Consider the following 12,187-nt stretch of genomic DNA (forward strand, 5'->3'; position numbering starts at 1 on the left):
GAGAATTGGAAGAGTCATTTCATCTCGGTGGAAACGAACGGATGGGCGATCTGTGGGGGAGAGGAGAGGAGAGGAGAGGAGAGGAGGGTAAATTACACAGCAGCACCGCGCGGCAGTCGGTTGTGTTTTCTGACCCTCTGTGCCCGACTCCACTTGAAGCCTGAGGAGAAGGCTTTTGTGGAAGAAGATGGACATCCTCTGCCAGACAGGAGGGGGGGTGGGACGTCGTGTCAGAAGCGGCGACGCGCAATCCGATACAATGGCGCCATGCGATAGCAATAAACGGCGCCTCGGTGAAGATTACACTGTCAAAAGACAATCTTGTCGGCGTGTAGTTCTGCCTCATAAATGTTGTTTTGGTGCCAAAACTGTTTAAATCAGTGAAACAACACATGGCAATCTGTGGCTTATAAAAATCAGCCACTGTTGTTGTTGTTGTTGTGGTGGAGTTGAAATTACTGTTGTTGTGTTGTAATGATGTAGCTGCATTGGAAACATTAAACTTTCAGTGTCAGGGAGAATGACACAAACATTGACAACAGGGATTGCTGCCCCTTTTCTTTTTCTTTTGTTAGACTTTAATCCTTCCACTTAACCACTTCCAAGTTTCTCTTCTTCTGTCCGGAGCGCCACAAACTTTTCCTGGACACATATTCTTTATTCTCTTTGCAGCGTTCCATTTCCTACAGCCTATTTTGTTCCTGTCATTCTGAATCTCTCTCGTCGGTGCTGGCCAACCAATCTGTGTTAAATCCAAGGGACATTGCCACAAACGTGCAGATTTTCAAGATTTACATCAAGTGTGAATATGTATTTGAATATGCACAAAAAAAAACTTTATTGTGGACTTTTATAATAGATTTTAACATGTTTTTTTTGGCCAGCTTTGGACCTAAAATCACTTTGGTGTGGCGTTAATCAACCAGTGTTGTAACGTAACGAAGTACAAATACTTCGTTACTGTACTTCAGTAGAATTTTCACATATCTCTACTTTACTGCGTTGTTTATATTTTCTGAAGACAATTCTTTGTCTTCAGAAAATTACTTTTAATACTCAAGTACAGTAATTGCAGGTACTTTAAGACTCCATTAATATTCTAAAAGGTGACTTGAACTTCGCTTTCAAGAACTTTATACAAGACTGTAATCAACACAATTGATTAGCATGGGTGTTGTATGGAAGGAAGGGGGCAGCACTCTAAAGCTATGAAAAAGCCAAAACTACCAATATGAAATTTACAGCATTTTTCTCATCTTCTATCTTTATGGCTGTTACATTTATATAAGAATTCAGCACACAGCCCACCCAGGCTCCAGAAGAATCCCTCTGCTTCTCCTGCCTTTGCTTCTGATACAGATGACAGTCTGGTCACGTTCAGGACACGAGTATCCCCCGCGTGGTGTTTTTCTTGTCACGACGACAGCTTGGACAATATAGATGATACATATAATACATAATATAGGGCACATTTCAGGGAAATAAAAGGCACGCACAGAAACCAGTGCCAATAAAAACACATTCAGAACATCATCTAGCAAAACTCGCCGGACGGCCAAGTCATAAAGAGCAAAATTGTGGCTAGACTATTGAAAATAACCTTTTTTTATAGCAGCAGTTTCATTACTGGCAGCCCACTCTGCCACTGTCTGCACAAAGTCACCCACAGAGCGTGTGGCGGCGGCGTGCGTGCGTGCCAAACCCAATCCCCACTCATTACAGAATACAATCAAGCGCATGAAACCAGTTGAACGGGTGAACCCCAACAGATGACAAGAGGTTAATGTCGCCTTTGACACTCCAATCTGCCCTTCTCATCTAGATGTGTGGTGGCAAACAGACGGGGACGGCCCGGCACACTCTGTCTTCATACACCCATATCAATCTTTAAAGTGCAGAGACAACGCACGCGTGTGTTAGGGGGTGGTGGGTGTGTGTGTGTCTGTGTGTGTGTGTGCAGCACGGGGGGGCACGTCTCGCTTCACAGCCCCAAAATTAATAGGGGGGCCCTCATTATGGGGCGAAACAGGAAAGACAAAGAGGTCCCGGTGAAGACGGAAGAGCCCGAGAGGGAGGATTCTTATATAATGAGATGAGAGGAGGGTGGTGTGAAGAAAACCAGGAGGAAGGAGATGACAAATGTGAGCACCTCAACGCTCAGCCCACTGCTCTGCTTATTGCTGTTTTCCCTTTACTCATTCTGTGGGACTGAATCCAAGCACAGAGGTGCCAGCGAGCGAAACAGGAAATTAGTTACCCCCTAATAGCGGCCATGCTTTACTTTCTCCCCCCGCTTTCCCCCCACCCCCCGTTTTCAATCTCCATCCCTTGGGGGAGGTTGGGTAACAGCCAATCTCATTGAAAGGCAGATCAATAAAGAGATATATTGTCACCTCAGAGCGCCACCCTCTTAATCAATTAATCTATAATAGAATGCGTTCACTGGAGCCTCTTAAAGGGCCCGCCCTCCTATAACCAGCAGTGGGTCAGAGTAGGTGCAGACATATACAGTATATAGGCTTCTCATTACTGCAGTGGGAATGGAGGAGTGGGATTTGGTTGAAATGCCTGGGCCAAAAAGATCCAGGTGAGATGCATTTGAATGGCATTTCAAGGAAATAGTGCTTATGTTTCCACTGAGAACCGGTGGCCGTCACGACTTATTATCCATGCTCTGCTGCTGCATCATCAGATAAAGCTGCATGTGACTCTCAGACTTCACACGGTCCCTACGCTGCTCAGAAATGATTCAGAGAACCTTGGGTCTTCTCCGGGTTCTCCAGTTTCCTCCCACAGTCCAAAAAAAATGCAGATTTGGGGATTAGGCAAATTGGACCCCATGTGTGAGTGTGAGAGTGGATGGTTGTTTGTCTCTATGTGGCTCTGTGATGGACAATCTGTCCAATGTTTACCCTGACTTCCGACCTTTGTCAGCTGGATGGAGGATAAAGCGTAAGAGGATGGATTTTAGAACTATTAATAATGCAATCCAAAACTGAAATACCTTCATTTCAAAACTATTCTTTGCCTAAAATATATAGAAAAACTTGATTTATGGCAAACTTACGGAAGAGTATTAGTGCCACATGTGTAAACAAAAAAAAGATAATTGAAAGAAAGAAAAAAAAAACAGCATGAATTCTGAGATTAAAGTCAGAATTCTGACTTTTTTTCTCAGAATTCATGCTGTTTGATTTTGTATTATACATGTGGCACTAATACTCTTCCATACGAACTGACCTGACAGGACACATTTTAGAGAAACTCAAACTTTGCAGTGTTAAATCAACACTTAAAGAGTTAAATTACCACTGTGTCCGAGTGTATTTGGTCCTAACTCTTTCCTAGGGGGCATTCTACTCAATCTGTTGTCATAGTAACCCTGAACGAGTCATTGAACTTTGACACTGCTTATTTCACTTTATTTACTTTGCACGAGGCCGTGATGCAGGGTGAGGCTTAAAGCAGGACATATTCTCAAACTGTAAGTGTTTTCTGAGGACGGTGGTCTGATGAGTGAAACAAGAAGCGCACTAAATCGATTTTCCAGAATGTGCATCAAACAGCCGGGTAAACACTGGAGTGGCAGCGTCGGTGCTTCACGTCCAGTCTAAGAAAAGCTTGAGAGGACTAAATGAACGATACACTGCTCAAATTTAACACATATAACATGGGAGATTTTACTTAGTCATTATGGGTCACTGAGTGCAGTCTACAAAGACATTCAAGGATTGTGACAGCGCTTTGTAGATGAACATTCACTCTTCGTCGCTCATCATCATAAACTGATTAACATGTAAACAGAGCTCAAGGTTGCTTTAAGTCGCTGCGCTAATAAATGAACACAAAAAAGAGCTTCTATTGTTCTGCGTTGCTGGTGAAGGAGAGTCATTTCTTAATGTATATGTATATTTATCATTTATGACGTCAGCGTAAGAACAAAGAGACGCTGTTTGCCTTCCTCAAGTGAACAAAACAACCATTGTGTCTTTTTACAGTAAAGGTTGCTGCTGATTATAATTTTTTTTTATCATTTTTATCTATTATGTTTATCATTTGCGACACAACAGTGCTCATTTCACCGAGTCCTATTAAGAAAACAATTTTCAAACGTACTTAGCAGATCCCAAAGGCTGTAATTGAATTATGATCACTTTAATTACTATTTGATTGTCCTTTGCTCTATGCTAATTCGAGAAAGTCAATATTGAAGGCGTGGAGGCGAAGGAGGCGGAGGAGGCGGAGCATAGTTGTATATTTTGATAGGCATCGCTTGCAGTAATTGAACTGAATCTCGACATAAGAAAATCATATAAAAATCAGCCCAATAAATGCAAAATGACATATTTACATCAAATCAGCATATAGCCTTGTGTGCACTGGGCTGCGTCTCCGGGAGATCTTGTGTCCAGAATAGAAAATGGGTTTCTAAGCCGTGTTACAAATGTTACAGCATTAAATGGAGTATTTTGTGCTGAATGGTCAGTGCTTGTCCGTCGGGAGCCAAAAAGAAGCACAGCAAATCATCTGTATTTCAAATTAAAGGTTTCTTTTTTTAACCCAGGAAGGAATAAAGCGAACAAATATCCTTTTTTTTTCTCTCCTCTGCTAACGAATACCTCCAAGGTCACGTATTGTGCCGTCCTCAGAGGGAGAGAGAGAGAGGGAATCATATCTCAAAGCCAACCTGTAGCTTCTCGGGTTGATATGACTCTCCTTCTTTAAGGAGAGTCATATCTTTTTTTTTAGTGAAAGTGAAGGACCGAGCAAATTAAAATGTGGTTTTTCAAGAATTAATTTCTTCTCCTTTTGTCCTTTTAATATCCTTTTAATGCCGGACTCTTTTTTTTTTTCCATGAAATGATGAGAGCTACCATGTCTATGGATTCTGCACAAGGACAGATGGTAAACACAAAAAGCAATATAAACTGAAGACAAGAAGTAATAATATATATATATATATATATATATATATATATACACACACATATATATATATATGTATCTATAAAAGATTCTTCAAATGTTTCAAAAGTAGGATTTGTGTGATGAATCCAAACGGCCCTCTGAGCTACTTTTATTTATAAATCCCTGGTGAGTGAAGTTGGATTTCATTTTTAATATTGGACACGATTACTTTTTTCTTTTTTATGAAACTGTGTACTTATAGCTGCAGTCGGCAGAATACTCTGGTTAAAAAAAAAATACTAGACATGGCTCCGTATTCTGACATCTGTGGACATTTTTAGCTCGGTGACATAGTTCTCTCGGGTCTCAAAGGTCCGGCAATAAATCTGGGGGAATTGACTATGCAGCATATGCTCGGCTTTTTTTTTTTTTTTTTTAAATCGTAGCGTCGTGGGGGCGGGGGGGGGTTGGGGGGGGGGGGGAGACTCTGCTGTATTCTATTATCCGACGCTAAAGAGTCTCGCTAACACCTGCAAACGCCGACTGCAGAGCTCCTGTGCAAATAGTCGAGGAAGAGACCATGCATATATCGTCTGTATTTCTGACAGCATCTTTAACTCACTCTGAACCGTGGTAGTGGAAAAATAAAATTTTTATTTTTTATGCTGTCTAAGCTGCCATTAGAAGGAGGCCGGTAAGTGAAAAAATGGTGATGCATACGTGTCTTTAACCATTTTTGCCAACTATAGACGGGGTTCCTCCTGCTCTTGTTTCCTAGAAGAACTCGACCCTCTGTGACTTCCCAGAACAGCCAAGCTTGATTCATCGATAATAAGTCCCAGCATTTTACTTGAAAGATGAATGTATGAATGAGTACTGAGCTAAGGGAACGAGAAGTTACTGACCACCCGGACCTTTCTCGATTAATCAGACTCGATAGATCGCGGAGGGTGTCTTTTCGTAGCGCTGCTGGGAAATCTGATTCTGAAGGCCTTTTATAGTTCATTCAAATGAATTGCAAAAGCGAGTCTTTTGTGTGTGTGTGTGTTTGGAGGTGGTGGTGGTGGTGGTGGTGGGGGCATAATTATATGATCTATGGCTCAGCTGCGAGTGTGCCGCACGAAACGGCGCGCGCGAGAGCCGCGCTTGTAATTCGCCGCCCTAATATGGACAATTAGTCTAAATTCATGGAGTGCTTGATTCCACTGACAGCGACGCCAAATGTTTGACGAAGGCGCCAAAGTAGCCGCATCAGTCACAGGCGAGCGGAAATGCATTTAGTGGAGGGCCTCATCATGTTTTATTCAATCACGCCGCCGATGCTCAATTAATCAGTTTCCGCAATTAAATTAAACATGTACATGCATAAAACATGAAAGAAGTATCAGGGATGTTTAAGTGCCGCTTGGTTCTCAGTGCTCCTGTCAGCTCAAGGGGGGGAGTATTTATTCTCAGGCCTCTACAGCACAGACTCCCACTTTTTATGGATGTGGAAATGCATTGTTTTTTCACCTATAGTGACAATAGTGTGCGGCTGAATGTGTTAAATTTCACCCCCAGCGTGCTCGTCCCGATGCATTCCTCCACCCCGTGCATTTCTATAAATGTCAAGTGCTTCTTGTTTTCCAGGTCTGCCTGACCCTTAATATTTATTTAGCTCAACGGTGCTCCGTCCAATCATTCCTTATTGCTTCGTTGCAGATGTGTGGCTCTTGGTGTGTGTCAAGTCTCATTGGCTGCAGTTTGCCATATCTCCCAGCGCATGCAATATTGCTTTTCGCTTTCCATCAAGTGCAGGCGGAGCGCGCGCCCCGGATAAGTAGTGACATTTCGCAGCGGTGCGCGGGGGCTTGTTTGTGTCTCTCAGTGCCTAGTAAGTCATTCCCAGTGGCTGATTTGTATACATAGCGCCACAGTCGGAATGATCAAAGGTCTCTCACATGTAAAGGCAAATTTGCATTTGGATTCATACACCTGCCAACATAATTTACCCCCTTTGTGGTTAGATAGCAGCTCGCAGATACATGTTGACATTTGCCCGGTATTCGATAGTCAGACTTCAGTCGAAAAGGGCTGCGGTGTAATAGATTTAATCCATGTAGAATGGGTGGGATTATAGAGGGCTCTGGATGTCTTTGCATGTCGCAGCTGAAAAGATTGGGGTAATGCATGTTATGTTTTCAGGGTATGGAAATATTAATACGCACGGACACGCACATAACCTTATGCTTATCTGACGCAGTGATCCATGGCCATGCCTCAAAACATGAATACAAAGGCTCAATTCAACCAGTGAAGTTGGTGAATTATTCACGTTTGACATGTTATTGTTTAAAAGTATGGCCTTTTGCACCAAGGTTTAGCGAACGTGTCTTTAGAAGTCATCAGTTTCTTCATTTTCATACCTAAATAAAAAAAAGTACAGGGTCATTCTGTGTTTATTTGTTTTAACCACTGGCCCTTTAAGAGAGCGGTGCTGGGTTGGTCGAGTCAGACACATTCAAGAGTGAGCAAACAGGAAGCCGGATGAGTGTGACTTCACATTACGACTACAGTGAAGCCACTGAAAATCAACATTTGGCTCGTCACTCACAATCGCAGTTAAAGTTAGACGATGATAGAAACATGAGAAAAGAAATCAAAGGGGTTTAGACTTGCCAAATAGATACACAAAATATTAAACTATTATATAAATATATATATATACTGTATGTATATATATATATAAATAAATATATATATATATACATATATATTTATATAAATATATAATATATAACTATTTTATGATGCTTTGGCATAGCATATACACAATTTTAAATATATCTGGTTTTCTATCTCTCTATCTAGCTATCTATCTAGTGATAGATAGATAGATAGAGAGATAGATAGATAGATAGATCACTTCTGACCAATATATCAATATCAATATCAATCAATACCTCAACATTCTGATTTATGCTATAGTTAGGCTGCATACACTACAAACTGTGTTAGCGTACAGCAGTTAATAGACGCGTTCACCCACTCTTATTTTGAAATACAAACCGGAAATGCTTTTCGGCTGTTTGGCAGCTTTACGTCAGCGTGGCTCTGCTCCGGGACCGTGTTGTTTTGACATGGGGCTGTAGTAACTCAGCGGCTGTAGCGGAGGAGAGGAGCTGGAGCCGGAGCCGGAGCCGGAGCTTGAACACCGGCGTCGAAGCGGAGGTTGTGTGGAGTATACGGCTCCGTGTTGAACTGTGCGTGTGTGTGTGGACTTTATCTTCTTCTGACTCGTCGGGACTATTATCATTATTATTATTCAGCCTGACAGCGTTCGTCTTCTTCTTAAAGCCGATGGTTTGAAGGCGGGCACGGGAGAACGGGACGCGCTGACCGGTCACTGCTTGCCACTCAACGGCCGCCTCTCATCCTCTCATGAGCCGGAGCACCAGCCTCTCGCGGAGCAGCATTTACTGAAAAACTGTGATTTATTTCTGAACACCCATCAGTGGTTATGAAAAGCCTCGGTGTATAATGGAGTACCGCCCGACCGTGGTCGTCCTGCTGGTTTTATGTGCACTCAGAAGTTTGGCATATGGTAAGTTTTAGTATAACGTTGTGTTGTTTTTTGGGTTATGTTTGCGCAGACTCCTTAACTAACCTCACAGACTCCCCACAGGATTTATAGCGGGTTCAGTGTCAAAGCAAATGCAATATTTATTCATATTATTATTATAAAAAGAGAATTTGCTGGTTTCTTGAAATGTGTGTGTGTGTGTGTGTGTGGGGGGGGGGGGGTCCTTGCATTAATCCTTGTATAATCCACGTGGATGATGTCATTTAAAAGGCCACTTAAACCAGCACATATGCAGCTTTGCTGTGTGTCTTTCCCACCCAAGAGGCTGCAGATTCACACTAGCATCTGCCCCCCCCCCCTCCTCCACACAGAAATGGGACTTCATTTATCTCTATTATTGGGGCCCATCAGGTGAAGACATCCACTCTGCCCCCCCCCCCCCCATTCCATCCACTGGTGCAGTTGCACTGTGTAAAGTGAGTGGTGCTGGGAGTTTGTGTCATGCAGGGTTTCTTGTCACAGTCCTCTGATTTGAATGAAAGCCCTGTCCAGATGCTGCTGCTGCTGCTGCTGCTGCTGCTGTGCATGTGTTTGCATTGTGCCGAGCCGTGACTCTGCAGCTGCACTGAGCAAACTGGAAATATATTCAGTTTTTGCAGGATTTAAAGATGTATTTTGAACTACAAAGCTTCGTTTCCTTGGGTTTAGCCTCCACTAAATCCCCCCGATAGAGCAAATTGGTCCGTTGTTGTGTTTTTAATGAGTCTGTAGTCGAATCATTTGCATACAGTGCCTTTTAATTGAAGTTCCTCTTACACCGGACTGGACTCTGGGTAGAAAAACACAAGCCAGTCTCACTGCTTGGCTGCTGGGATGATGAAAGCCCGGCTTTAATGAGACAGATTGCTGCATCCTCACGTCCTCCCCATCATTCACAGATGCTCTGTAGATGTGGCTACAGGTTCAGCATACTTATGTCATGTTGTGGTCTTCTGCAAACACGTTTGTTTTCCCAGTGCAAGTGGGAACTTACAGTTTGGGGCCTGGTCCCCTCTTCTACAACCGTGGCCCTTTTTACAAGGCTGTAAACATTGGTTATGAACCCAAAGCATATGAACTCAGCATCTGTGGAAGTCTCTCCTTCACTGACTCCACATGCTCCTCTGGGACTACAAAAGCTGCATTAAAGCCACTTACTTGTGCTGCTGCTGCTGCTGTCTTTATTTCCGAATGCATTTTTTGTCGTCTCACTTTGATTTACTTTCTCTCCGTTCGTGTCACACTCTGACACTGTCACGCAGACCCGTTTTTTAAAACAGGGAGCGTTCGCTTTTTTCGGATCAGCACAGGCTTTGGAAAAGGGAGCACACGTGGGAGAGTAAGCCTCTGCATCGAGCATACTCTTTTATACGAAATTGAGTGGGTATACGTTGGACTTTTGAACCTGCAAAAAGAGAGGGGACACCGTTCCCATTGCCTGTGGTGGGTTTTATTCACCTGTGCATCACCCAGGTGTGATGTGTGCGGTCAGAAACAAATAGAGGAAGAAGAAAACAAACAACAACACAGTGGAGCTAAGGCTTGCGGCGCTTAACCGATTATTAATCGCTTACCAAAGCAGTTGATATTGATATGATGAGTGCACATCCAAACAAACTCCATGTGGTCAAAAACCTGTTTGCACCCAGGGATAAACGGGCTCTTTGAGTGAAATGAGGAGCCGTCCTCTCCGTGTGACTCTCTCTTCCCTTTCACATGTGGCTGCCATAGACATGTTCCAGTGTGCACTGTCACTCATCTCTGTCACCGTCAGTCACAGCAGCAGTCAGTGGGGTCATGTGTCGGCCACGCTTCTGCGTTAAAGTGACTGGAAGGCTCACGAATATCCTCGGAAACCGACCCGTAACCAGATCAAACAGCCCGTGGCGAAACCCTCAATACCCACACTGTAATGTCATTGTTCATACCGCTCGGTTTCCTTCGGGGAGGGGGAGCTAATGTGGCTTTAAATACTGTAGCACAGACGTGTCATTGTTTTAAGTCTTGTTTCTCGGTGACTGGCGGGTTGTGTGTTTTTCACATGAGGCCTTTGAGACACGTTGTCATGCAGCGTGGCGGTTGTTAGTGGATCGTCAAGGGCACTTTGACGTTAATGATGGGAATTTCATTTGGAAACATTCCAGCAAATGTTCCATTTCTGCAACTTGTTCTTTTGAGAAATAAATGTCAAATGGTCCCCCCCCCGTCCCATCCCGCAAAATAATAAGAATAAAAAAAACAGACAGATGGATAATTAACAGGCCCGTTGTCAACAGTTTTATTTGGGACTATCACTTTGCTAGAAGCCAGAGAGTTGTGTTAAATGAGGCTCCAATTAGGGCTGTTCAACTCCATCAACACTGATGATTATTGTGAGAAATGTCAGATAAATATAACATTTTCTTCCAATGTGATATTTGAAGAAAGCTGTTTACTTGTGTTTGTGTCAATGTCAACATTGAATTATCAGTTTTTGTGTGGTATAAATCATCACATTTAAGAGCCAGAAACGTGTGTTGTTTCACCTCAAGACACATGAAGCCAGATTGTTGATGTCACCGTGTCACCGTGTGACCGTGTCAGTGGATGAGTCATAACAAGGCGACGTACAGCAGCTATCGACAGCACGTCTGCTGCCATTTTTGATGACAAACACCCACTCTTCCTCCCCCACCTGTCCCCCCCCATCTCTTCTTAACAGATCAATTAGACTGTCAATAGCACAGCAAGCTCTGGCATGATCTATGGAAATGAGCTGTAAGCTCCTCAAAACCATTAAGGCGCAAGCACAATCCTTATTTAGGCTGATTGAAAAATAACATTGTGTCAAGGCGGGGGGCAATGATCTAAACATCCGCTTCCTGTCATCACGGGACGAGGAGCATCAATCATGAGCTCAAACTGCCATTTGAAGCTTATTTTCTATTTCCGGTCTCCTAAATTTAGCATAGGTCATCAAAAAATGGAGAATAGCATAGTTTCACTCTCCTATGTACAGGAAAGTTTGATGACACCTCATTTGGGGTATTTGTTTTTAATCAAAATCGCAATTTGAAACCAGTGTGTAATAAATATGTTGGAAACAGCTTGAAGTTTGAATACCTGCATTCGTGTGCTTCAGAAAAATGAGATAAAGGGATTCAGCCCCACACCTCATGATGCATAAATAACAGGTTACATGTGCATGCCGGTGTAGTAGCTAAATGAAATAGACTGAAGAAATAAAAACATCTTTAACCACCGGGTGTTTTCACTCCATCTGCAAACCACTTCCTATCGTAATGGCAGCGCTTAATATCCCTGCGCATTCCCACCACTGAGGGCCAAAATAAACACACACGCTGGGACACCAGGGGCCATCGCTATCGGGCATCAAAGAGGAGCAGACTAAACAGAGCAGGGTCGCTACTTAGCGGCGGGCGCTGACAGGACAAGTCAGCTATCCCCTCTCCTTAAAGGTCTCCAGTGCGACCGCCTGAGGGGCCCCCGCACAGTACGGCCTCAACTCCCCACCTCGGGCTGTAGACAGATGGATGGCCCCCAGCATTAGTTCCAGTGGATATTAGACGGACTGCACTCTCCACTGCTGGTTCTAATATGGAAATGGACACGGGGCGAGGTGAATCGCCCCCATGTCGACCCCCTTTGCTTTCGGATTTTTTTTTACGAAATCTCACG

At 43.4% G+C, this 12,187-nt stretch overlaps 1 protein-coding gene across 6 annotated transcripts in view; it reads left to right on the plus strand.

The window, feature by feature from the left end:
- robo3 (roundabout, axon guidance receptor, homolog 3 (Drosophila)) overlaps positions 1–12,187 on the plus strand; it is a 159,656-nt gene that overhangs the window by 69,651 nt on the left and 77,818 nt on the right. Inside the window, exon 1 of one of the 6 annotated variants that reach the window (XM_058627186.1) lies at positions 8,032–8,491. The exons of the other annotated variants lie outside the window; for them this stretch is intronic. Coding sequence (XP_058483169.1) covers positions 8,428–8,491 — 64 coding nt within the window. The 5' untranslated portion in view covers positions 8,032–8,427. Of the gene's footprint in view, positions 1–8,031; positions 8,492–12,187 lie in introns of those variants that run through there. 6 annotated transcript variants of the gene reach the window in all.

The sequence above is a fragment of the Solea solea genome, chromosome 4 (assembly GCF_958295425.1).
Source record: "Solea solea chromosome 4, fSolSol10.1, whole genome shotgun sequence".
In the NCBI taxonomy this organism is placed as follows: Eukaryota; Metazoa; Chordata; class Actinopteri; order Pleuronectiformes; family Soleidae; genus Solea; species Solea solea.